Source organism: Atractosteus spatula, chromosome 11 (genome assembly GCF_055471065.1).
Source record: "Atractosteus spatula isolate fAtrSpa1 chromosome 11, fAtrSpa1.hap1, whole genome shotgun sequence".
NCBI lineage: Eukaryota > Metazoa > Chordata > Actinopteri > Semionotiformes > Lepisosteidae > Atractosteus > Atractosteus spatula.
In genome coordinates, this window is record NC_142716.1 from 50,393,633 (window position 1) to 50,421,102 (window position 27,470).

At 43.6% G+C, this 27,470-nt stretch overlaps 2 protein-coding genes across 3 annotated transcripts in view; both read right to left on the bottom strand.

The window, feature by feature from the left end:
• The window catches only part of qtgal (queuosine-tRNA galactosyltransferase), a 68,435-nt gene extending 59,180 nt beyond the window's left edge, over positions 1-9,255 (bottom strand). Inside the window, exons 1-4 of one of the 2 annotated variants that reach the window (XM_088927815.1) lie at positions 8,739-9,255; positions 8,057-8,173; positions 6,342-6,441; positions 4,336-4,400 (exon numbers count right to left, since the gene is read on the bottom strand). In XM_088927815.1, the coding sequence (XP_088783941.1) occupies positions 4,336-4,400; positions 6,342-6,441; positions 8,057-8,173; positions 8,739-8,885 (429 nt within the window). In that variant the 5' untranslated portion in view covers positions 8,886-9,255. The remainder of the gene's footprint in view (positions 1-4,335; positions 4,401-6,341; positions 6,442-8,056; positions 8,174-8,738) is intronic. The other variant, XM_088927816.1, reaches the window with a different exon arrangement.
• A 2,029-nt stretch (positions 9,256-11,284) lies between these two features.
• Positions 11,285-27,470, bottom strand: part of tbcd (tubulin folding cofactor D) — a 55,792-nt gene continuing 39,606 nt past the window's right edge. Inside the window, exons 27-39 of the mRNA XM_088926799.1 lie at positions 27,182-27,300; positions 26,655-26,746; positions 25,929-26,069; positions 24,101-24,184; positions 23,742-23,900; positions 22,093-22,231; positions 19,564-19,685; positions 17,705-17,782; positions 15,424-15,513; positions 14,976-15,063; positions 13,272-13,381; positions 12,159-12,243; positions 11,285-11,469 (exon numbers count right to left, since the gene is read on the bottom strand). Of these exons, the coding sequence (XP_088782925.1) occupies positions 11,455-11,469; positions 12,159-12,243; positions 13,272-13,381; positions 14,976-15,063; positions 15,424-15,513; positions 17,705-17,782; positions 19,564-19,685; positions 22,093-22,231; positions 23,742-23,900; positions 24,101-24,184; positions 25,929-26,069; positions 26,655-26,746; positions 27,182-27,300 (1,322 nt within the window). The 3' untranslated portion in view covers positions 11,285-11,454. The remainder of the gene's footprint in view (positions 11,470-12,158; positions 12,244-13,271; positions 13,382-14,975; positions 15,064-15,423; positions 15,514-17,704; positions 17,783-19,563; positions 19,686-22,092; positions 22,232-23,741; positions 23,901-24,100; positions 24,185-25,928; positions 26,070-26,654; positions 26,747-27,181; positions 27,301-27,470) is intronic.

Below are 27,470 nucleotides of genomic sequence, written 5' to 3' on the forward strand. Positions count from 1 at the left end.
GAGTGACGCTGTGAGCAGCGCACTATGCAAAGAACAATTAGCCAGAGCTGTAGCTATTATTCCACTGCTAGTGCCTCAGAATGACTATAATTCAAAATACCAACATAGCAATTTAGGAAGCAAAGTGCACATGCTTCGCTAACTGTTGATTATGCCATTTTATATAAATAACCGTCCTGTACTGAGAAATGGCTGTGTCAGCTGTGATTATGATAATTATACTGTTTCTATTCATATTCCCGTGGCTGTAAGCTTTTGCAATCATTTGCAGTTGCTGGAAGATGAGTAATTGATTGTCTTTTTTGAGGACTGGGGAGTATGACTTTAAACAAACCATTGTAAAGTTTGTCAAATAAATTCTCCCAAGGTATACTACAGTGAGATGTTCAAACCAGCAAAACAAGAAACACATTTTAGATGTAAATAAGGTATAGAAATTGATAAGCCTCCAATAAAAAGTAGATGCTATGTTTTGCATCATTTCTACTGGAACAAGACTAACTTTGTCAATATTGCATCAAAACCCAATACAGTGTTTACAAGATTAATGTCAGATGGACTTCACTTAAACTGATCTTTTATCTTCCATCTGTCACTGTGGATACTGTCATATGAAAGAGCCCTTTATCTGGAAGTTCATGAAGTTCTCCGACTGGGTCTGCTGTGACAAAATGAGCCGGAGTTGTTAGGCAAAGCACAGTTGCACAAAAAACATTTCAACCCTGAATCCTCTGAGCAAGTCTGCTCTTGAGTGTGAATGTGCAACAGCCGAGTCTGGGAATAATTAACCCCTTCCCAGCCATCCGCCCACACGCTCAGCTGCGCTCGGTGTCTCTGCGGCACGACATCTGCGGCCCAGCTGTGGGCAGCTGCTCCAGAGCAGGAGGAGCTCGTCTCCTCGCTTCGAGTTCCAGAAATAAAAACAAATCTTATTTTTTAAACTGGCCGAGAGCCTTTCCGCTCAGGGTCCAGATTAACTTTTGAGCTCTGAATACAAAAATAAAAACTAAAAAAACTGTCCCTTTCGCCATTGGTTTACTTAAAAAAAAATGAAAAGATTGCTGTCTTTTTGGACAAAAAACTTTTTTTGGTCTCCTGTTACTCAGAGATGTTAACCACTTAAGCCTCATTTACTCAGATAAGGAATAATGAGGAGATAGTAAAGGAACAAGTAATAGGTTTATTTCAAGCTGAAAAGAGAAGAAAGAAAACAACGTTGTGGCCATGGAGCCTTCTTCAGGTGACAGGGAGCTCAGTGGCAATGAGCCCAGGGAAGTGTGGCCAGCAGGGGGCTCAGGAGAAAAGCGTCTTTAGCCCTCAGAGGTATTCAGACACACATGGACTGACCACTTACTGTACGCAATCAGTCATTTACCTTTTCCCTTATCTAAGTACTCGTTTTTTTTGCATTTTGTTTTGCATGAGTGGCGTAGCTTGTGTGAATAATGAATATTAGCTGCTTCTTCAAAGACTGCATGCTTTCATACAACAAAATGCTTTTATACAACGGGGCACTGTATAAAAAGACAGCAAATCCAAGCGATTTGGTGGGTCTTTCAGAAAATTTGAGTACTTGAAAAATGTAAATCCTTGGTAATGTGAAAAGAAACAATTATATTCACAATAACAGAGACAAGCTACCATGGACCAACATTAATGTACCACTCAGGGAGACAACATGCTCATTGGTAAGTGCAGTTCTATGTTTCTCTCACCAGGAACATCAGAATCACACAGATGATGTCAAATGGTAGGTAGTGCATTCTGACTTTTTTCTAGAATTATCAAGCATACTTCCAACACAAAATGCAGCACGCTATTGCAAAGGGAAGGCTATCTAGTGAACAGTAGGAGGTCTGTAAGAATTTTATTATTCTCATTGACAAAAAATGTAAAGCTAAACAATACAGAAGACATCACACTTAGTGGTAAACAAAGCCTCCTAAATTCCTAAGGCTTAGACAACATCCCTAAAATTGCACATCTTGAAAGGGAAGATTAGGAATAGCTGCAAACATTACAGGTGAGGCCAGAGATAAAATAAAACTTTAAAAAATGATTAGAAACACAGGAACACTACAGTTTGACAACAAAGGAAGTGCTGAAGGTGACACCACCTGTGCAGTACACAGACACAGAGCTGGGCGTCCTCCTATCCTGGGAAGCAGCTGGGGTTCAGCTGGCACTCTTAGCAGCGAGCCCGGTGGGCAAGAGGGACGCGATAGTGATGTCAAAACAATAATGAAAAGGGGAGTTTTAGTGAAAACTTGGGGGTGTTGTCAGTTATTGTATAGAACACAGTTAAATATTTTAATCAATAATCATTCAATAAAATGTGATCTCTGAGCCCTCCAACTGGAAATCATTTACACCATGTTATTAAAAGATGAACACCTACATTTTCTGAAAACCTAATTATTAATGATACATTCAAAGGAATTGTGGGTAAGAGATGAAGGACGTTTTCCTCTAAGATTTCTAGCTGATCCTGGACCGGGGTCCCTCTGCGCTCTGGAGTGGTTAAGGCTAGCGACCCTGGCCCAGCCCTCTCTCTCTATCAGGCTCTCCCAGACTCTCCCATCTCTCCCAGACACCCCTCTGCTCCTCCAACAGCTGAATGCCTTCAGCCGGTAGCAAAGGAGAACTCATTGCGCCAAGAATAACAAGGTGTGAATGTTACACAAACAAGAGCAAAGCAGCACAACATGTCTCAGCGAGACATCACCAGATTCACAGCTGGAGGAGACAGTAACACTTCCAACGTCACCTGCTCTGCCCCTGGGGCTGGAGCGCTGACCCTTATAATCACCAGTTAAGATTTTGGCCATGATCTGTATTAAGTACTGAGAGATTTCTGTTTTACTAAACAGACTGATTTCAGTCCAAAAAACAAGTTGCTTTAGCACGATTTAAGACTGCCAGGGCTATGAATATCACACTTTTAAATATATAAGCGTAATAATATTTGATTCAGTTGATGCTGCAGAAGGATTAATTATTCAGCACAAACTAATGTCAGAATACCCCAGGCTCTTCAGATAATGAAGAAGTTTGAGTAGGGAGCTGGGTCAGCATGCGTAGTCTGCAAAGGAACAGGTAAAGGTTTATTCCATGCTGAAAGAGGAAAAAAAAGAGACACAAAGTTTCACACACCTGAAGAAGGCTCCACAGCCCGAAACATCATGTTTCTTTTATTTTCCTTTCAGCATGGAATAAACCTTTACCCATTCCTCTTCAGATAATCTATTGTCTTATCTGATTTCATGTGTGTATAAGGAAAGGCACTCATTAATTTACTAAATTTTTGCTATTTCACACACTGCACATTCAATAATCAAATTTGATCTGAAAACCACAACTGTAATGTTCTTGGGGTATAAATTTCTGCAGGTCACTCCACAGTACAGTATGAAAACGTGAAGCAGGTCAAATCAGACTTCAGAGCTGAACAGTTCCTGGCACTGTCAGCCCTTTCACAGTCCAGGAAATAAATCTTAGTTGAGTTACACAATAAGCGATTTGCTATCTGATTCCCTGTGCATGATTGCATCTCCCTGCGTACTTGAAGACAAACAAAGTGTTTCCAAATGGTCTATGTGATGACCACAAGTGTGCTGTGCAAAGCTGACATGCCCCACTGGGCCGCTGTTGCACACGCAAACACACCCTCTGTCCCTTGGAAGTGTCCTCACTTCAGGAATCTCCACACCCAGTCCTCAGAAGCTCCCAAAGGGCCTCTTCTGTCCAGTTATATAAGTTTACTGAAGGTCAACAGCTGGTGGGCATTGAGGGGCTAATAGTATAAAGCAATCCCTAAAACTTCCCATGAACTGGAAGCTCAACAGGACAGCAACCTCTAGACTGACCCAGTGTGAGCTCCCAGCACGCATTGCAGTTCACTCGGAAGAGACTCAGAGAGTTCACCCCATCTCCTTCACACATGCCACAGATCATCTCAGTCTGCTGATTTATTAGGAGACCTTTCTTTTACAAAAGCATAATGAAGATGCATCTGCTATTATGACCAATATACAAATCTGTTCTTTATTGCTTCATGCAATGATTATATTCACACAAAGGAGGGGAATAACAATAAAAGAAATAAAGCTTCTTTGGGATTTCTTGTATGGGAAGCTGAAAAGCTCAGTGATGGGGATAGAGCAAAAAATAATTTATGTCCTGTAAACTTAATTGCTGTGCACTCGGGATGTTACTAAGCCCTTCTATGCTGAGTATGAGACAGCTTCCCAGGTCTTCCAGTGATAGGGAGAATACTGCATTGAGTATGATTCTGAAGTTCTGGGAACCTCCAGCTACTTCAAACTCTCTACTCACCGCATCAAGGAAGCACAGATTCTCTCCTCTGCTCTCAGCCACTGCCTGGTTCTTTGCATAACCAACTGGTAAGAGAAAATCGGGAAGAGACGTTATCCTAAAAGCCCACTTCTGACCTGAGCTGCTTCAGCAGTGGCTGTGCAGAGCCAGCCAACACAGACATCAGATATAATTCCTCAACTGGACACTTCAGTTTGGGGCACTCGAGGCCATGAAAATCTTGAGCTGCAGAATGAATGAAATGAAATAAACTGTAAACAGGGGAAGGAGAATTTCACAGATCCAGAAGAGATGAGGGACTGTAGACTGGACAGCAACCTGTGCTGCAGGCCCAAATGTAGCAGAGTTTAACAGCTTGATTCTGAATATTACTTTCAACAGAAAAGAAGGAGTCTTCCACTCACTGAAGGGGACTTCACCCTGCATGTGTCTTTAAGAGAAGACTCACTGTTCTTCAGTGACTGCAAGCAGGCACCTGCCAAGAGGTTTAAATACATACAATCCTTGTCTTTTTGCTTTATTAAAATACCATTTTTCTCCATAATCTGTACATAAAACAGGATCACCATGGAGACCATTTAATCTGTGTCATGGTTCCCATAATAAGCAGCATATTGGAAGGAGCAAGGAGAGCTGTCCTAATATTATACCAGAGAGAGCCAACGACCCAGCCAGGGGCCTTGTGCTCAAAAAGAGCTTCATTGTGAATGCAGCATATCGCCATGGCTACCAAGTACAGATCTCAGCCCTGGTGAATTATTAACATTCTTTCACTCTCCAAGTACTGTAGCAAGGTTTCCATTTTATTCCAGCTTTTTTTTTAATTAATAATGAAGGAATGTATTCCTTCAGGGACTCATTAAGAACAGGTTTATGTACTCTCACTTAAAAGCTTTGGGTTTTAGTAAAATAAACACCCTGGAAAACACAAGAAACAAACGTTGGGGGCAGATACGACCGAAGTACCGTGTAAGATCCTAAGTCCTTTCTTTCCTGTGAAACTTTTGTGTGGTCTGCCCTGTCACTGTGGACAGCAGTCAGGTTCAGAAACAAAACTAGGATTGTGTGCCTGTGCTGTAGCTCTGCAGGAAAACCCTGAGCCAGCACTCACATGCTCTCTGCAGAGTTTCCAGGCTGCTGTTATTTTATTAAAACATTAACAGCTTAAACAGAGATCCCCAACTTCAGTCCTCAATGGCTGCCACCAGGAGGCCATCTAGAACAGTCCCTGTGGACTTCTTCCGAACCAACCATGGATCAGAGGAAGCAAGTAGGAACTATGGGGGACCAGCACTTAGATCGTTTTTTACACAAAGGGCTGCAGAAGTGTGGAACAAGCTATTCAGCCATGTTGTTTAATTTAAGACCTCAGGAAAAGAGTGGATCTAAGCCTAAAAAAACACCTTAACTTGGATTCACAGCCCTTGAGCCAATGTTGAGAATAGTAAGATACAAAAGGAACTACAAAATCTTCAGGAACAGGCATGAGGCCTGGGTTGAGGTCTGGATGCATCATTAATACCGCTTGTCTAATGGACCTGAGAGACATCAAGCAAGATTTTTTACCTAGCAGCTTTTATCAAATAAAAATCAGCTAATTCTGTCTCCAAAATACCATGGACTGAAATTTCAAATGTAGCACCTTTTTTTTTTTAATCAAACAAAACAGTTTGTGTTTTACTAAGAAAATACTTTGCCAGGTAGCTAACTTCCTCTATGAAACATGGCTCGATGTATGTGACTCGTCAAGGCTTGGTCTCTTACGCTGCATTTCCACTGCGTCTGCCGTGAGCCTGAGTTCAGGTGTAGATGCAAGACCTTTCCTCTGAGGCTCGGCTACATGTGGAGTAGTGTTGCATTTCATACCTAACTGAGCCAGATATTCCGTAATCATGTTTCTACCAACGATTCTTGTCTAACAGGCACAGACGTAGGAACACAAAGTAACAAATCTGCAGCACTGTTGACCCCAGCTCTGTCCTAGAAAGTCCAGCACTGGCACTAACCTCCTCTGGGCAGAAGGGAGTGGTGTCCTGAAACCACAGTGGAAATCCCTCTGCGCTCCAGGCTGGCCGTCCATTTCTCAATAATGGCTTGTGAGTCATCCTGTGGGGAACACAAACAGCATCTCAGCTAAGCGTCCCTCAGAACAAGTGCTTGGTTATTTTCTTCAGCCGATAACACACTGTAATTATGTTCATCTGCCCACACTGTGTTGCAGTTAAAGTGCAATTTATCATGGGGAATTTTAGTTTTAAACAGTGTATTATTTATGCCAAAACATCTCTTAGCATCATTGCGAAAGCCCAATGAGCTATTTCATGTTTCTTTTTGCAGAGCGCTCTTTCAGTCAAATTGGAATTAAAATCCTTTTTCTGCTTATTGATATGAGGAGGTGCCAGAAATCCATAAAGTTAAAGTCAACAAATTATAATTTATAGGGACATTAAACAGAAGATGGGAGAATTCCAGGCGAGCATCTTCACACCTGGCCTCCTACAACACAGATGCACTGGGCTGCTGAGATTGGGAGACACTGCTGACACTTTTTTATGTTCATCATAGATGTATTATATGCATCTATCTCTCTGATGACCAACCTCTTTATTTATCTAGTTTTGGATTGCGAGGATTATTTAAAGCTTGTGATTTTATTTTTCGTGTGTATGTTTTTTTGTTGTTAATGGATTCATGTTGTGTTAAATGCATTATGTTACATCTTTTACCTGTCTGCAACGCGATTTTCACCTTAGGGACAATAAAGGAAGGATGTAAGACGACACTTACAGCAGTATAGAACAGGGGAAGACAGAACAATTATGGCTAAGGATTACTTCTCTTAACATAATCTCACCTGAACTTAATTGAAGACACAAGAAAATATTTTGCAGATCTTCTGGCTTATACCTTCTAGAAATGAGACTAAAATCTAATCATTCCCTTCTTTTCTTTTTTGCATTGAGCAAGGTTGACCAGACGTCCTCTTTTTCCCCAGACATGTCCTCTTTTTGAGACCTAAAATATCGGTCCGACCGGGATTGATAAAATTCCCAAAATTGTCCGGGTTTTATGTGTGTGGCTGCTTTTTATGGCCATGAGAAATAACACTGTTTAACTTGTTTCATTATTTTTCCAAATGTTTCGTTACAATTGATCTTTTTTGCAACCAATGAGGACTTCTCCTTAGTTATGACGTCTTCTTTTTTTCCTCAGATATTACGACTTTTGTTGTGTATAAATGAAACAAAAAAACTAAGTTTAAAATAGGGCTATATTTTTGTTTTTTCCTTGTTTGCCATTATGGAAGAGAAACAGCAACCCTGCAACTGTTTAAAAGTTTACTATTAAGTTTAATAAAACGAGAGAGTTTAAATTGATATTTTGATTAGAAAAATTAATAAAGATTCATTACTTTGGAGGCATCTGTCAAGTGCCGATTATCCCCCCCCTCATCCTCTTTTTTGAAAACCAAAATATGGTCACCCTACGGTAATCAGTTTAATGCAGTACAGTCCTCTCAGTTTAGTACTACTGAATAGCCATCTTGGTTTTAACTGTTGCAAAACATTGCGGAAAAGTCAGTAAATAACCAGAAATGTGCATTAAAGCGATTTGTTTCCGACACAGACCAGGGATCCATTACAGTCAGTGCCCCACCTGGGATAATGAAATAAACAGCAAGTTTCTTCATGCAACATGAACTGCATGACCAGTGCTGTACCTTACTGGCATCATTGAAAACAGACAGCTCCATAGTTCCCTGAAAGTCCTGCTCCAAGACGGATCTCAGACACTCGTCCAGCCAGCAGGCCGCATTGTGAACAGGCAGTATGATGGACTGTAAGAGATGGTAAAATAGAAACGGAGGCGTGAGAAGAGCAGAGTGTGTCTCACAGCATGAGGGACAGTGAGTCTGTCTCCCAATAATGCTCCATATGTTTACAGTATATGTAAATATTGTATGATATGTCTCTGTTGTAAATGTACATTTTAATTTTATCTTTATTTTTGCTTTGTTTCATGTTAATTTTATTCTTGTTTGTTTTGGCAACACTGATTGTACCCATCCGTCATGCCAATAAAGCACCTTGAATTGAATTGAATTGTGTCTCAGGAACCCGACTCTCCGACTGTCCCCTAGAAAAGCGCAGCTTTGTCCCGGCAGTCCCGGTCTTCGTACGCAGATCGACTGCCACCGTGACTATATATACCCGATAATGCCATTTTCATAAGAAATAGGTGATTAAAAGGGGGGATCGACACTGCAAACACCCATTGATATCGAGGCCTTCAGATTCAGGCGGCGGTTGGCTACAATTACTCTGTACTTGGAACCTGCTCATGCTCAGATAACGGGGACACTGTTTCACTACAGCTGGATGCCGGCCGGTCCCAGATCTTACCACGTCTACAGGACGGAGCCCGTCCCCGGATCTGCCTAGGTTTCGCCGGGAGAGAGCCTGTCGCTTAGCCGGGAGGACATCCTCATCCATGCCGCCCTCGTCAGCTTGAGGCGAGCTGCCTGCGTTTCCCCTCATCGTCTCTGACATTTAAACACTTCCATAATTCACACAAAGGAGCGATGCTGTTGGAGCAGTTTGTACTCTCTGGTGTAATCTGGTAGTAACGGGCAAAGTGTTCTTTGGTGTACCTTACGATAAACTAATAAGACGGATTTAATATCCTAAGGAAATATGGAAAACATTTCAACTGTTATAATCACGCCTTTTAACGCTGATGCTGTAATCAAAGCCGTGTAATTTTTGTAATCGTTATCAAAAAAACATTACTTTCATTTAAACGCTATAATATTTCCTCCCACAGTCTTTTTGACTCTGTTTCCAAACAGTAATACAACACAGCAACTAACTTCCGCCATTCATTTGCAGGAGCGCAGCCCCGTCCCCCGGCGCCGTCATTGGCCAGCGTGAGGGCTTGTGCGCTTTCCTACTGGCTCTCACAGGTGTCAGTCACGCCGTCGGAGACTGCTGCAGCAGCAGTGCGGGGTGTTCATATTTAGTTACACTGTTGAATATTGGATTTGTATGCCGGCTTATGTAACACCAGTCAAACTATTTATACGCTGTATCAGTGTGGTGACCCAGGTACGTATGTTGCTCCTATTTTCCCACGGCTCCAGTTGATTCTGTTCACCTGTTCAATAATTCAGATCCAAATTCAACAGGCTTTATTGGCCTGACCGATGAATTATTGTGTTGCCAATGCAGATACAATTCACACAACATTTACAGTACGAACATGTTATTGGACAGCTTCATACATAAAATAAAACATTAAACATTACTGAGAGGCAGGTTCGGTGGTCCTCAGGCTGACAGGAGATCACACTCTGGACTGCAGCTCTGTTGAGTTTCCTCCCCCAGCAGGATTGGAAGTACAGATCGTAGCTCTGATTCTGTCAGGTTGGAATTCTGGCGTTTGATTAGGTATTTAATGCAAGAATGTTAAATCCCAGAGTATTTATCATAGTGCAGCAGAAAGCGCATCACTGTCTCTGCTTCTTCCTGTTGGCTGAGGGATAACAGCCTGTCCTCTCTGGACAGCCAGGTCTGCCTGTGTCCAGTGTCTGTGTCAAGGCTGTGGTCTCAGAGCCTGTCCTCTCTGGACAGCCAGGTCTGTCTGTGTCCAGTTTCAATGGCCAGGTTGTGGTCACTCAGCCTGTACTTTGTCAGGTTCTGTTTCTCTTTGCTGTCTCTTACCCTGGTCGGATACACAGCTAGTGTCTTTCAAGTTTTATGTTGCGTGTGTCCCAGTGGGTAAGGTAGAGTTGTTTGGCTAACTTCGATTTGTATTGTTTTAGCTGTGATGTCCTGATGTTGGCTGGTGTTAATGTGCTTCAGGACCAGCTGGCTGAGGGTCTCTTCTCTGGGCTCAGCAGGGTCTTGTGGTTGTAAGAATCCTGGTCACTTTCTCAGGTGTAGCCAATATTATATTGCTCTCTTCTGTATGCTGATTAATAATGGGTATTGCCATAATGCAGCCCTGCACACATTGTTAGGAGTTTTTCTCTGCATATGGAGGATGTTTTACAGAACTCTGTGTACAAGGCTTCTATGGGGTGTTTATCCCATTTAGTGTAATCCTGGTGTGTGACTGAATCCCACATCACTTCCATAGACTGCTTAATAGAGCCACTGAAGAGTTACAGAAACCGGCAAAATACTACAACCTTTTTTCGATTACTCAGGAATAGATGATTTTTTGAATATTTAAAAGGTGCTGGAATGTGAATATGTAGCTCATAAACCCAATCATTTGCATTTAATTAATGAATGTTGTACACCTGACAATGAGTCAACTTCCAAATGTATACTAAAAATGTGAAGTCATGTGACAGTTTAATCAAAACTTCGTGAGGTTGGTGCGCCCTCTAGTGGCGAATGTGTCATGCGCATGCAGGTCACACAAGGCTGTGGACTGGGGACAGTTCTCATGGACAAACTGCAGATGTAGACTCTACATTTATTTGCAAGTTATCTACAAGTTAAATGTGAAAAACAAAAAGATACTTTCTTATAGTTTGCTGTAAATTATGCCCCAGTCTTAAGGTAAAATATAGACAAACTACCACTGTGGTCTTAAATATTGAAGTACAAACGTCTAAACATTTTAAAGAGAAATCTGGACAGTCCATTCCTGACTTTTACACTGGACAGTCCACTCCTGATTTGTCTGTGACACTGGACAGTCTATTTATCTTCTCTTGCACTGGACTGTCCACTCCCGTTATGTCTCTTGCACTGGACCGTCCACTCTTCTTCTGACTTGTGTACTTAATAGTTCACACCTGTTCTCTTAATCTGGACACTCCACTCCTGTTCTGTCACTCTAGATAAACAGTCCATACCTGTGTTGTGTCATCGACCTGCTTCTGCTTTAACAAATTAATTATCCTTAATGTGAGAAATTAAAGGAAAATACCATTTGGTTATTTCTGAAAACACTTTATTGGTAGTGCTTCAATCAGTTCATTTCCCATATTTAAGTTATTCAGTAAGAGACACTGACAGACGACTAGATAAGTGGTACAAACTACATTAGACATTTCTTGCAGACATCGGTACGGCCCACAGCTCTTCTTCTGAATGTAGAGACTGCTTACTCAGCTGGGCTCTGCAAAGACAGACACACAGTGTAGGATGAAGCCACTTGTTATTGTTCTGGCTTGATAGCTGATCATTTCGGAAGCAAAAGACATTGTGTTTATAGTACAGTATGTGAGAAGCATTTCTGATAAGTCAGGGACCTCACCTGCTCCAGTGTTATAGGTATAATTCTGTGCTGTGCAATCGTTTGTGAAAGGCTGCCTCAGTTCTAAATGCCAGTATGTCTCTTGCAGTTGCGGAGATGACTGAGCACCTAGAGGAAGTGTAGGAGCTGGCCCAGCGGCTGCTGGACACGCATCTGGCTTCAATTTGGAGTTTTACACAGCGACCCATTGAGGCCTGCACCAGAGCTGCACCTCGACGTGCCTGGCGTTCACACACACACGGCTCAAATAATATTACGGTCACCCATTTATTTATCTGTCATTTGAAAAACAGGGAGCTTCACATATAAGACAATCATGCAAACAGAAGCAGAAACAAGTGTCTCAGCTTTAGCCAGGAAATCTCCTGCTCCTTCTGTGCAAAGTGTGTGTATTCACAGTCATGGTCACTTTCTTTGTTTTCCTTTTTTCACCAGGAAATTAGAGTGACACGAGAAAGCCCTTCCCTGGGACTGGCCCTTCACTGCTTTGTGTTCTTCAGGGAAAAGGGAAATGGGCCTTTTCTCCTGACTGACGGCTCTGAGGCTGTTACCTTGGCAACTACACAGGGCTTCTGGACTCCCAACAAATCGCAGAGCTGATTCCTGTGAGTCCGCACTGTGGCCAAATTGCTCTCCCTGAACAGAAACAAAGATGGCAACATGAATTTTGAAATTTATAGCTCAATACAGCTTTAATACACTGCTTTTCCCATCCACCCTGATACAATACAACAGTCATTCTGAGAAAAAGGGCAATGCAATCTTCTGGATGAGGCACTAAGAGAACCTCCCCCTGCTTTGAGATCTCTGAATACGAGTCACTTTCAGGAACTGCAGGACTGTACATCCAAGCATAATTATGAGCAGGCTGCAATATTTTCATCAAGAATGATGCTTACAGCCGTAAAACATTTAGAATTATTTGCTAACAAGATGTTTCCTGGATACTGCATATTTTTCTCTTGCAAATCTAGAGAGACACAGTTTCAAGACATACCATCATGGTCAGACCAACCCCTGTTTATAGACTACATTGCAAACAGACACACTTTCATTTATATTCCTTAAGAGGTGTGAATGTCTCAGTAATCCAGATACGTTTATCGTTATGTCACAACGCATGGCAAACGAAAAAGTCTCTTCCAGTTTGATGTATGTATTTTCACCAGCGAGCCAGCAGCAAGGGCAGAGACACTAGGCTGTGGAAGATGGACTGTTTATCTGCTGAGTGCCTCTGCAGTACGACTGGCCTATAGCTCCAGCAGCATCAAGCATCAAGGTTTCAGCTATTCTTAACACTGTGTCTGTGACTTATGAATTAGCACAGGCCATCACTGTCATTACATGCCATCTTTATTAGAAGTTTATTAGAAGCAAAAGTGTGAGTTTTTTATGTCTGGTTTAAAGTAAAGACTGGTGCAGTCTTTAATGACTGAGATCACTTAGATCTCCCCCAAAATCCCTGCTCATAGCACAGCTGCGGCTTCAAATCACATAAATGCAAGATTTGGTTACTTACAATTGGACTGTGTGAAAACAAATATAAAATTGTTGAATTCAAAATTACCCAGAAGTAAACATGACAAAAGTGTGAAATCGTGCAGAGTGACCAAGATAAACCTCAGTCCATGTGTGTGTCTCTCCCCGTCCTGTGGGCCACTCACCAGTTTGTGTCGCTAAGCAAGGTCATGACCTCGTCCATCACTGCTGGATCGATGACATCATCATAGGTCAACAGCATCTCGTACACCTCACTGGCGGTGGTCTTGCGGATCTGTGGGGACCATCAGGGGGAACAATTCAGTACTGAGAGGTGCAATCCACACTCCTTCATCATGAGCACCTGCAGAAATGCCTTGTTACACTGAAGTACAGTATAGTAGAACATTTCACCTTGAAATATTGACACTTAGCAGTGACGTTTGCAGCAATATAACCATTTCAGGAACTGTACAGCAAACGTAAAGCACTGGAATTATTAAGTGAAAATAATACAAGAACCCTAATTTTTACAGCTAGGCTGGATGGCTCAGATCAGCCAGCTGTTGTTACTCATAACCTTGGAGATGTGCCTGGTATATGTGTTTGTTGCATTGTTTCAGTGCTAGTGAGAACTGTTAGAACAAAACGCATTATTTGTATTATTTGTCTGCATACTTCAGATGAAAAGAAAGAGCTGGGGATGCTGTGCTGCTGCTGGGCTCACAGACAGTGGAGCGCGAGAGTGGGCCCTCACTCAGGACGGACCCAGACAGCTGACATCACTTCCTCTCACTGGTGTTGCTGTTGGCACCACAGCAGTGAGAACAGGGCCGCAGCTGTGCGGCGTTCCAGCAGGATTGAAGACAAAGCAGACAGCGTGATGAACTTGTCTGTATTTTTTCTGTCAATAACAATTGTTTGTCTGTACAGTACAGTACATCAAAATAGTTGAAACGCAGCTGGGATTCTACATACACCCTCTTGCCTTAAACTACAGACACAATCATCCTTGTTTTCAGTGAAAACAGAGCTCTTGGCTGTGCCCTGTGTAAGCACTAAAGGCAGCATTAAAGCTGTGTCTTAACATGGAGATAAATGTTGATGTAGATAAATGAGAATGAAAAACAACAAATATGAAATACAAGTATGGCTGACATCTGATTAGAAAGGAGCCCTGCCAACACTTATTGAGTGCTGATGCTCTGTCACCAATGACAGTGAAAAGAACAAATATTTGTTCATCATTAGGAGGTTCCATGTTTTGAATTTGTGCTCATTGACTGTTCAAAGATGCTTAAAGACCCGTAGGACCAGAGCTGCAGGCTCGTACAGCTGCAGTGCTTGGCGCAGGCTAGGTGGCAGAGGAGAGGAGGCCATGCCACCCTTTGTGCTTGTATGACCTCCAGCTCGAGGTTGTCTAGCTGCTGTCTTCTATTGGACTTCTTGGAGCTCTTTGATCCAGATCAAAAGCGGCTACATAAGCAGAAGCCTGCAGACCAACACCAGGACAGCGAAAGAGGTCAATCAAAGTCATCAGATGCAACATGGGCTGATCAGCTGTGTCATAGCAGTTGAGTCCCCAAGGCTTTTTCAGAACAACAACAGACCGGCCGGTGAAACCCTGATTCACCACACCTGCCACCTGTCTCTTCTCATCAATCTTCTCTGCCAGCCTGTGGCCTATGCTGCACGATGCCCCCTTGACTAGGGGGACCTTATGGCTTCGTGTTTGGTGGGCCACTTTGAGACAGGATGGCATTCTAAAACTGTACAAAACTAAAATTGTGTTAAAAAATAGACATTAAAATCTTTCAATTTAAGGGCAGTTTTAGAATCCTATCCTGTCTCAAAGTGGCCCACTGAACACACAGTTACAGGAGACTCACCACAGGGAAGGGGTGGCACAGCAGCATCAGCAGCTGGAACAGAACCTTCTTCCTGATGTCCCCCTGGAACTGGATCAGCCCACAGAACCTGAAGAAAAGAAATAGTGATGAGGAACCTGTGTTCAGGCACAGCAGCTGCGGTGGGATGTGTTGCTGAGACTTATTTGCACCCTACAAACAAACCGGCTCAGACCACTTATCAAAGACCTCCAGCTGCTTACAGTCAAATGTTCTCTAATCACACAATGAGGCACAGTGAATGTGTGGGCTGTTTTAGGGCTGTGTTACAGCCTCTGTCGTGGGGCCGAATTGTTAAGGATTAAAACTCTTTTAATTCAAATATTCAAGGGGGATAACACAGAAGATCCAGGATATACAAACATATAACTGCCTTCAAAAGTACAGTTCTTTCATGTTAAAGTGATCTCAGGATGACAAAAATACTCACACAGCAATGCTGGACCTCAGCTTTTGGACGTCCTTGGATTTCTTTATCTCTTCTTTACAGAGTGCAAGCAGGTCAGCACAGAACCTGTGACTGCAAGACGAGACAGACAAAGAGCTGCAAGGAAGGCTTCTGTATCGCCTGTGGACATCAGGTACCCTCAGGGCCCCAGTACAGTGCCCACTTATGGGATTGCTGGACACCAGTTACCACTGACACAGTGCCCAGTCACTGGACAGCTAGACACCCAGCTGCTCTAACACTCAGAATCACTGCAACACTGCAGCAATTTCCCACATATAGAGTTGGCAAGAGTGTGATACAACATAGCAAATCATGACCACTACCTCACAACATGAATTTAAATGAAAAAAAATACACAGATTCAATCCCATTCCAAGGGGATTGTTAACTGCATGGCAATTTAAAAAAAAAGAGCTGCCACTTTTTCCTACACATATATACAGTATCAATACTTTATTGCCATGTGAGCAAAGCTGACTGGAATTTGCCCCAGCGCAGCCCAGATGAAAAAAACCCAAAACATATTATATTTATTAAACACATATTTATATATATTCACTCCCATATAATAGTTCCAACATCCAAGATCTACGTATATGACTAATCTATATCTATGTCTACGTATATCTACGTATATGACTAATGGCCTCTCTAGACTATATACAGTATCAATACTTTATTGCCATGTGAGCAAAGCTGACTGGAATTTGCCCCAGCGCAGCCCAGATGAAAAAAACCCAAAACATATTATATTTATTAAACACATATTTATATATATTCACTCCCATATAATAGTTCCAACATCCAAGATCTACGTATATGACTAATCTATATCTATGTCTACGTATATCTACGTATATGACTAATGGCCTCTCTAGACTATTAGTCTAGTACTATTCTAGCGGCGATTCAAAACTACAGAAGTGAGTTGAATGTGGTGAATTCGTTTTCCCTACAACAACTTCAATAAGTTTTTATCAGCAAATCACATGGAAACCTTCAGCCTTCTCTTTGTCTGCAGAGCCCAGTAATTTAGGCCAGGTACCAGGGTTGTGGCTTTCACAAAGTCCCCAGCCTAGTTCTGATTCTACAAACAGTTGTGAGCAGCAGATGAGAGACATTTCTAAAAGTAATTAATCTCATGACTCGTTAAGTTACTCACAATGAGACTTGATTCAATTAACACTGCCCCCTGTTTGCACAATCATTTCATTAACTCCTGTAACTTCATACACTGTCTGATTTTATCTGCTAATAGTTTCCACATTACACGGCTCTTTCCCTCTCTCTGAAAGACATCACAGTTTGACAGTTTCCTTTTTTTCAAACAGAAGAAGTTGGAAACTACTACATTACCTGACATTTTAAATTCCTTTGACAATGTTGACATTAGGCCGGAGCACAGCACAAAGAGCCTGATTCTTGGATGCATCTGGAATTACTTTAAAGAGCACTGCCCTGCACACAGCACCCTGTGGCTGCAGGCTGCCTCTCATTCCATCAGCTGCCTGACACATATGGCCCAAACAAATGGAGCCAGCCTGTGCTGCTTTCAATATATATCAAATGGCCTTCCCCTCTAACAGCAATTGGGCAAATTCCATGTGCCATTTAAGCTTGAACACAATCAAAACAGAGGTGGTCCTCTGGGGAAAGAGATCAGTCGTGCATTCATCTAAAATGTGAATGGGGCACACGTGTCTGACTGTAGCATGTTTTCCTTAGAAGAGGAGAGACACGTTTCAAGGAGACGAACCCTGACAAGAGGCAGGGTGGTCCAGGGATCTGGAGAGACAGAGCTGGCTCTGTGCTGCAGGAGGGGTGAGAGGGCAGCGTTTCACCTTCTCTGGCCCTGTGGGCACGAGGAACATGTGGGGTTTTAAAACGCCCTGTTTGGACTGGTTCAGTGGTTTAATGATTAGGTCTCTGAAATCCTTGTATTTTAAAATTGAGAAAATACAATTTTATATCATAAACAAGCTTTACAGAAGCAATCTTCAGATAATCCAACATGTCACCATTATTTTTAATTGGAAACTATTATAATATAAAACAAGAATAATATTTACTTATGCTTACAAAAGAACAAAAATAAACAATCTTGCCAACAAACAAATCCAGTTGGTATGCCAATCTACTGTATGTGTGGAGTCAGAAATTCACTTTACTCATACCTGTCTGTTCTGACCTTCGAAAGCATGCAGGTGATGTCCATTAGCAAATTAATAAAAAAAAATATATAATTCAAATACAGACTTACTTTTCTTCTGCTGTGAAAATGTCAAAACAACCATTGGCTAACATCTGGTCCAGCATCTTCAGCAGAGGGATGGACACACTGCCATAGGAAACACAAGGGTATCACTGAGAGCCCCGCTCTCCTTTGCGCTGTTAGAGAGCCCCACTCTCCTCTCCTCTGCGCTGTTAGAGAGCCCCACTCTCCTCTGCGCTGTTAGAGAGCCCCACTCTCCTCTCCTCTGCGCTGTTAGAGAGCCCCACTCTCCTCTCCTCTCCTCTGCGCTGTTAGAGAGCCCCACTCTCCTCTCCTCTACGCTGCGCTGTTAGAGAGCCCCACTCTCCTCTCCTCTACGCTGCGCTGTTAGAGAGCCCCACTCTCCTCTGCGCTGTTAGAGAGCCCCACTCTCCTCTCCTCTGCGCTGCGCTGTTAGAGAGCCCCACTCTCCTCTGCGCTGTTAGAGAGCCCCACTCTCCTCTCCTCTGCGCTGTTAGAGAGCCCCACTCTCCTCTCCTCTGCGCTGCGCTGTTAGAGAGCCCCACTCTCCTCTGCGCTGTTAGAGAGCCCCACTCTCCTCTGCGCTGTTAGAGAGCCCCACTCTCCTCTCCTCTGCGCTGCGCTGTTAGAGAGCCCCACTCTCCTCTGCGCTGTTAGAGAGCCCCACTCTCCTCTCCTCTGCGCTGTTAGAGAGCCCCACTCTCCTCTCCTCTGCGCTGCGCTGTTAGAGAGCCCCACTCTCCTCTGCGCTGTTAGAGAGCCCCACTCTCCTCTCCTCTGTGCTGCGCTGTTAGAGAGCCCCACTCTCCTCTCCTCTGCGCTGTTAGAGAGCCCCACTCTCCTCTGCGCTGTTAGAGAGCCCCACTCTCCTCTCCTCTGCGCTGTTAGAGAGCCCCACTCTCCTCTCCTCTGCGCTGTTAGAGAGCCCCACTCTCCTCTCCTCTGCGCTGCGCTGTTAGAGAGCCCCACTCTCCTCTCCTCTGCGCTGTTAGAGAGCCCCACTCTCCTCTGCGCTGTTAGAGAGCCCCACTCTCCTCTCCTCTGTGCTGCGCTGTTAGAGAGCCCCACTCTCCTCTCCTCTGCGCTGTTAGAGAGCCCCACTCTCCTCTCCTCTGCGCTGTTAGAGAGCCCCGCTCTCCTCTCCTCTGCGCTGCGCTGTTAGAGAGCCCCACTCTCCTCTCCTCTGCGCTGTTAGAGAGCCCCACTCTCCTCTGCGCTGCGCTGTTAAGAGAGCCCCACTCTCCTCTGCGCTGCGCTGTTAGAGAGCCCCACTCTCCTCTCCTCTGCGCTGTTAGAGAGCCCCACTCTCCTCTCCTCTGCGCTATTAGAGAGCCCCACTCTCCTCTGCGCTGCGCTGTTAGAGCTCTAATCTGCACCACCAGGACATCAGGAATCCACAAGGTCACCCATGAGTCCCACTATCCTTCATCTCAAAGTGCTGAGACAGGCACTGTGCTACACGTTTAACTGCTGCAATAATTCCAGGCAGATTCTGTAGTTCAGTTTCATTTTCCTAAATTAGGATAGGATAGTCGATCTTTTCTGCAACATTTCCTGTAAATAATCTTTCTCATAACCACACATTATTATTATTATTTTGTTGTTGTTTTATTTGTTGAGGGTACAAAAGCTATTTTCCATTATACTATTTCAGATATATTTTAGGATACACATAACAAAGTTTCCATCAGTTAGGAACATAAGAAAGTTGACAAATGAGAAAAGGCCATTTGGCCCATCTGTTCTGTTTGGTTCCAGCTGTTTCCTGAAACAAGCCAGGGCATCATCTTCAACATGTTTTTCACACATACATACATGTTCAAAAGCATGTGAGGCTCACACACAGACACAAACACACAAACAGAGCTCAGAGCATCACAGCTCACCGGTCATTGTGAAGATTTTCTCTGAAGATTTGCAACAGAGTCTCCCCGAAACGTTCCATCTCCCCGGCGTCCCTCTGAATCCCCTTCATGTAGTCAAACAGCGACTGAGCAGAGTAGCGGACCTACAGAGCAAAAGACAAGGTTCAACAAAGCCTGCAGATACATGCGAAAAGGCAGCAGCCCGAAGTCTCTGGGCGTGAGGGGTTCCTGCTGGCGGACGCACAAAGGGGCACTTCGGTGAAGCAGCAACTCACAGTGAAGGGATCCTTTACTTGCAGCGTCTCAAATCAAGCAATTTTGCTCCTATGCGGGGAGGCTGTTTTCTTACAAATGCAAACCTGATTAAACTTACAGCCAGCTTGCCATTACAGGGCACCTGCACAGGCTGCAAGCTGGAGGGGAAGGCAGTAATTGCAGATGAAGGACAATTTGTTGGCTGTCAGAATAAACACGCTAGTTTGCCACCTGGCATCGTTATTTGACCTACAAAAGGGTAAGGTGTCCATCAACTTCTGCCTGACGGCTTCAAAAAGAAAAAAAGCTGGCGAACACCTTCCATGCAAGTTTCTGGTACTACCTTAACCTTTACAAACACACTTTCCAGGTGTAGTGACTGTGATTACTGTATGAGTCAAACTGCACTGTGACCCAGCATTTCTTCCAATGGCTTTGCCTCAGATGGCTGGGAGTGACTGCTGGCAGGGCCTGGGGATGCAGACAGCAGTGCTGTCACTGGGCCTGGCCCTGAGCCCGTACGGGGGCTGCTCTGGCAAGCACAACAAAGCACTGGGCTGCTCTACGCCATTAGCAGCTTCCTGTCTCTGAGCTGCAGCCTCAGCAACAGAGCTTTAATTCGCTGCCTATTTAGACGCAGTCAATTTGAAATAATAGCAGTCTTTTAAATTCACAGCAAGCTTATTTAATTCTGTACTCTGAGCAGGTCTGCACCAAATGTGGGAGGTACAGTGATAACCAGTTTCTTATTTCTGACTGTGAAATATGCAGACTGTCTATTTGAGCAAACCAAAATATTAATTCAACTCACATTGTTTAAATAACAGCGCCAAAAATTAACAGCAGAGAAAATAGTCTTTTGTAGAGTGAGCTGTGTCAGTTTTTACCATAAACAGAATCCCTACAGGACTCCTGAGCTCCTCAGGCTCTGTCAACACAACAGACTCTTTCAAAGGTCCAGGCAGGGACTTGGGATGTACATTCACAGCTGCTTCTAACAAAATCCGTTACCTGCTTTACCGCAGTAATTAAAAAAATGACTGGTTCTGCAAAATCTTTAACATTGTGAAAGGACCAAGTTGTTATTATTATACCGTTTATTTATATATTAGAACTGCAGCCATAAGCCTGGTCCTGTTTCACAATCTTTACTCAAGCTAATCTTAACAGAAAACAAATGGGACACACTTTTTCATCAACACATGTACTTCGTATGTGAATTTAGTACAGCAACAAAAATTCTGTATATTCATGGTGTAATTCGCGGGCATGTTGCCAGACAAAGTTTACATCTGAAATACCCACCACACCTTGCTTCGTAAAAATATAATTTTTCTATTTTTGTTTTTCTTTTTTCTAAAATAAGCCATCCTGCCTGTCAGTCTGTGCAGATAGCTGTGTTGGCTCTGGCATGCTTGGCAAAGCAGGCTGAAACCCCAAACTCTTCCCAAATGCACTTACAGAGGAACTGCCTGACCTCTCATTAAAATGGTTAGAGGTCTACAGACGAAATGGAGGGTCCCTTGGAACATCAGGCTCTAAGCTTTGGGGAACAGCATCTGTGATTCTGCTTGATAATGCTTCCACTGTATTTAAAAGTTCCCCAGCCTTCCGATCCCGTACGGCAGACCACAGCACTATGTGATAAAGGTGTGTCTTTAAGGAAACAGCTCAATACTGACCAGCGAGGACCTGCAGTCATGTCTACAACATCTGAGCCTTACGTTATGATCAGATCAGTGCTTTGAACCTCACCCAGGTTTCTCTTGAGATGAAAAACATCATCTCAGCAAAGCAACTCACTACAGAAAACACTCCTGCTCTACACTCTATGTTACCCTTTCCTTAACATAAATACCCTTTCCTTCCAGACAGGAGAGATCGTTCATTCAAAACAGCAGTGAGTGCAACTTCAGGCACAAGAGGCATACCGGCAAGCACATACACTGAAGCAAGCTTTCGGCTGCAATGAGTAGAGTCCATGAGCACACTGCAGTGGAATAAACAGATTTAGAATAAGAGCACAGTTCATTCAGCACAAGAGGTCCTACAAATATTCTAAGATGTGGGCCAACACTGCCACCTGCTGGAGCCTGAAAAACTCCAGCACTGTGCTATCCCCTTTGTTTTACTAAACTAATTTTCAACTTAGTTTAAAATAAGTTTAATAAAAGTTGTTAGTGGGAAAAGCCTATATGAATTGCATATCTATATATATCAGATGCAAGGGGTGTCACGTGAAGGTCTCTCTCTTGGATCTGATGTGTCACTGTGCACAGACACAACATGTCGTACCGTGGACTCGGTGAGCCCCCCCACTGACACGGTGAGGCCCAGCAGGGTGTGGTGCTGATACACTGGCAGGCGCAGCAGCTGTGTGATGTGGGGGAAGGCCTGGGAGGGTGCGTTCCAGTTCAGCGTCTCCGCCCCACCGCTGCAACACAAACACACACAAGTGGGCAGGTTACACACTGAGCACATGCACTAAGGTAGCCATTCAGTCCACTGTAATACTCGTGTCCAGTCCAGTGTCCAGACAACATGCCCTTGGGCAAATCTGCTGGGCTGCAACCCTCCGATTCCAGTCTAAACACTATTCCATCTCAACATTTACATAGAATACTTAGAAACTACTGACACACAGATGAGAGCACTGCAACATTCTTGTAGAAGCAAAATGGATAACGGCTAGAGCTAGCTGTTTTCTAGAGCTGAAACAACAGGCCGACCCACAGAAAACCACCACACTGCAAATCAAATCTTTGACACTTTACAGATAACAGCTCTCTCTCAGAATCCAAGCTTTCTGAGATCCACAAAGAGCTCCACAAAGAGCCGATTAAGTTGATTCTTCAAATTGCTTTGTTTGTTGTTAACAACAAAGCCACATGGACAGGTGCTTATGGTGTATGAAATCACTGTAGTACTGCCTTGCCAATTTACAGTGGTTTAACTAATTGATAGTGTTGTATTAAAACCAGTCATTACATCACATGACAATTACTGTTTCATTCTCCTTTTTACTTGTAGTTTAGCTTCCACTAATCTTGTAAAATGTGGCCACCCACGATACTTTATAATTACACACAGTACTAAGTTTAATGGGCCTAGCACCTGTGCTCATGATTCAGTCTCACTGAATATTCAGAGTGCTTGAGTAGCGATGAGAGTATTCCTCACTGTGCACAGAACACCATCACCTCAGAATACCGCACAGGAGGCGGCATTAGTGATATCTATGAGATACAGAACATGTTAGTACAGGCAGTCCCCTTCCCTTTTTAGAACATAAGAAAGGTGACAAACTGTAGGAGGCCGTTCAGTCCATCCAGCCCGTTGGAACTCATGAAGACATGTCTAAAACAAACGCCATGTCATCAGCTTGAACCACAAGGCTGGGCAGTTCGTTCCACACTCCAACAACTCTTTATCAATGCCTTTGAGAATTTCAAAAACCCGGCTCAGGGCTTCTTGTACTTTTCTCTGCTCAGATTAAAGGGGTGCAGTTCCTTCAGCATCCCAGTACATTGCTACACAAGCTTTTCTTAGTGGAGCTTTGGGCTCATCAGAATAGCAAAGGTTTCCCATCCAGCTGCCGCTTAATAATTTAATTCAAAATCCACAGTGCAATTCTAAATTACATTTAGAATTGTGATCCATTTTCAAGTAATTCTGAGAATTTTATATCCAATGTAGAGCAACAAAAATAACAACTTTAAAACAAAGGAGCAGGTGTTTGCTGGATTAATAACCTGAAACACTATGGAAGCCCTTGACTTGTGATGAGGAGCCCCATAATGGGCTTGTCAAAGTTTATCCCTCTTCTGAATAAAAAAAAAAACAGTATCACAGAGTTTCAAGAAAGCAAATCTAATAAATAGGACAGCAATCTCCAGGGCAGCAGAGAAGCTGCTTTACCTGCTGAGACAACACAAGCAGCTCACCTGGGAAAAATGCTCAAGAGCTCCTCCCGGTGGGGGATGTGAGGTACTGGGGGATCCTGGGAGTGCAGAATGCGCAGGAACACAGAGCCAGCATGAGCACGGTACCGGTCAATCTTCTCTGCAGACTGCTGGGCCAGACGGCACATCATATGCTGGCAACTGAAGGCAAAACACTGGTTAGGCTCTAGAAACCAATCACCATGACTGAAAAGACATGTTTTAGTTACATTGGACTTCTTACTTCATTGTAAAAAGTATATAAAAGCATTATCAATTATTTAACGTTTCTTTGAGTAAAACCCTACGAAAGGTACAATGAGTGCACTGTGACACCTATATGTCGGACTGTAGATACACACATGCTGGAAGAAAGCAGCTCAGGGTCACTCCTGACAAGCAACAGTGTCACCTCAATCAGGCTGGTCATTGCAGCCTCTCGTACCCTGCAGAGAGAGAGAGCACAATTACCTTCAGCTCCTCAACCTTTCCATTGGATGGGAATTGATGACAGTGCAGTTTCAGGGGGTGCCTATAGCAGTCTGTCAGTGTACTGGTGCCACAGGGGACCTGGAATATGTCTTTAGGTGTCTCCCATTCTCTAAGGCTGGCTGATGTTGTCTAGGGGTATTCTGGGGTGTCCAGGAATTACTGACCTGTCTTCATATCTCATTTCAGATCTTTTTAAGACATTGAGCCAGGGCTTGGTTGTGGTTGCTATTGTAACAAATATACCCCTGCGTATAACAGGGATCTCAGCCGCCTGGGCTGGGGGAGTTCTCCTTTAGCTCAGCTGGCAAGTTCCCTGTTGCGTGACGCCGGAGACCCGGGTTCACGCCCAGGCAGTGAGGGACGAACTGGCAGGGCAGGAGTGGTGAGGGCGGGAACCCCAAGAACCGTCACACTATCAATGATAGAAACTTAAATGTTCTAGACGGGTTCTCATTTTAATATGGTGTGCTTGAAGTGCCGTAGTGCTCCAGACTTGCCCTGAAGATGCCTACATTTACACCTACGCAGCTAGTATGACAAGATATTTACACTGCAGGTTCATGACAATCTGATTTTAAGAAATCTGAGAACATCTCTTTACTCAATAGATTCATTTGTCTTTTCATGATATTTAACAATCTCTTCAGGAATGATTCAACCCTAGGTTGTCAATTCTTTATGTTTCTTTCATATGCAAATTACTCCACCTGTGAACGTGATGAATTCCTGTGACTTTGCTTACAAGGAACTCCTTGGCGTAAAACCTGTTTTTAATCTTTTAATAGCTGTTTTCTTTTCTAAAAACACACCTACAGGGCCGTTCAAAAGAACTCCGATATGCTTTGGTGAAGAGAGCACAGAGCAGGGTACTGTCATTCAAGCTAGTATTTACACAAATAAAAAGGATGTAATGCCATTTTCTTTTTTTCCCCCAAGGTGGAGCAAATTCTTCTCTTTGGCAAACTGTAACACCATATACTGTAATACCAATTAAAACATTGAAGGTTTCTAAATGCCCATTTTTTAACTTCCTGTTTCTCTCTTTGCTAAACTTTGCAGTAACCAGTGACTCACGTGAGGAGAAACTATTCCAGTTTCTTCCTCTCGGTTTAACTTATGAAAACCTGCTCCAAAGATCCTCAGCATTATTCACACGCAATTGCTGCAGTAAAAAACAACCAGCACTAGCTCCTGTGAGACAGGCTGCAGCTCTGTTTCAGGTACATTCCCGGAAGAGAGTAAACTGTGCTTGGAGCAATGGTTTACAACAGTGCTGCCCCGGGCGCTGTGATACGAGCCCAGTCAGACTGCATTCCTGGCAATCTCGGGTAGACCCAGCAGCTCTGGTGACACGAGGAAACAGGACCATTCCACACAGTGGTGCAGCAGGGCTCCAATGGCACAGAGACGCTGCGTGCTGACCCATACAATCCGCTGTGCCAACAGCACTGAGCACCGCAGGAGTCTCATTTAGCAACAGAACCTCCACCAAAGAGCAACCCGTAGCACTAAAAATTAAATGTCTTTTTAGTTGAAAACAAGTTTCAGCAGAGCTCACATTTATTTTGTGAACTGTGATCTCTGGACTGACCTGTACACTCAAAACTACGTCTTTACACAGAACAAGTCTGAAAGATGTCCTCTGTGCAGACTCTGCCTTCCCACTGCAGGAGCAGCACACTCAGTGGCCAGACATACCATGCTCCCACATCTCCCCTGCTGTCGGTCGTGTAGTCGTTCATGCAGTCCAGCAAGGTGCTATATATCTGAGGCACATTCTCCACACACAGCACTGCATCTGGAGATCCCTGTGCTGAAACTCCCACTGTGGCACAGACCCTGAGAGCATGAAAAGCAGAGAATAAAAAAAGAAGTTCAGAAACTGTTTCAGTGGGCAGGCTTTGACATGCCAGACTCCAGTCATGGCTCTCTTCCAGTTTAAAAGTCTCCTGGAGACTTAATCTAATTGTACAGAATAATGGGGAAATTATGCTGTCTGATTTAATAGTGGAAGCTGATATTTACATTTCTTATTCATTGTCAACTGCCGCTGCAGAATTTAATTCTCTTTTCTGTCTTTTTTCCCCAATAGATTGCTCCTGTAGATACAGGCCACGTGAGGACGAAGTAAAGTTGCCACATTAACCTTTGACCCGGAACGTAACTCTATATGCTCAACAGCCCTGACAGGTGGCCCTGTGGGAAAGAAAGGACTCTGTGTGAAGCTTCACGGCTCAATGGGCAGCATGAGCCGACACAGGTAATTCAGGTAACAGTTCTCTCTTTGCAGAGCAGATTACAAAAGGTGTATTTGTTTTTTTTCATATTTGTTTTGGCTTACAACATTTTGCTTCAGGCGTCTGTTTTAGCTTTTGGACAAACATGGCAGATGAAAAGAGAGATTAGAGAGAAGTTCACACTGACTGTGCAATGGCTTTTAGGGCATCTCTCCTGGCCTCTGCAAAGCTTGCATCTTGGGGAGTGATTCGGCAAGTCATCTGGAGTCCTTTCAGCACCTGTGTCATCACAGGACAAACATCTTAAACATCCTATTTGACGACACACAGATATTCTTACTCCTCCACATGTAATCCTCATTACCTTTGAAAAGACACACGAAACGATGACGACAAAAGCCCAACAGAAAATTTCATATGAAAAAAATAATCTGAGTGTTAAGCTCAGAATTAAGTGTCTAATGTAACTCTATATACCCCTTATTACTACTGTGTTAAAGAGACCTGACTACCTCTTAATATACTCTGTAGGAGAGCTGGCACGTGGATCACTGTGTGTAGGAGAGCTGGCGTGAGGATCACTGTGTGTAGGAGAGCCGGCGTGCGGATCACTGTGTGTAGGAGAGCTGGTGTGAGGATCACTGTGTGTAGGAGAGCCGGCGTGCGGATCACTGTGTGTAGGAGAGCCAGTGTGCGGATCACTCTCTACTGTACCTGCTGCAGTCTCTGATGGATCATGAAACGGGGCAGGGATCCCAGTGCAAGAGCACATCCACATCGGGTCAGCATCTCCGTGCTCTGTAGCTCCGCGGTGTATCGGCTCACCAGCTCCTCTGCACAGACACACAGACAGAGTATTCTCTCTCCATTCCTAGACTGATCAAATTACACCAATCACTGTGATTGAAGAATTCAAATAATCTGGTTTGCCAAATCTGTTCTTATAATTTGCCAGTCTGAAGATTACAAATTATTTTGTCTCAAACAGTGCTGAGTGGCTTTT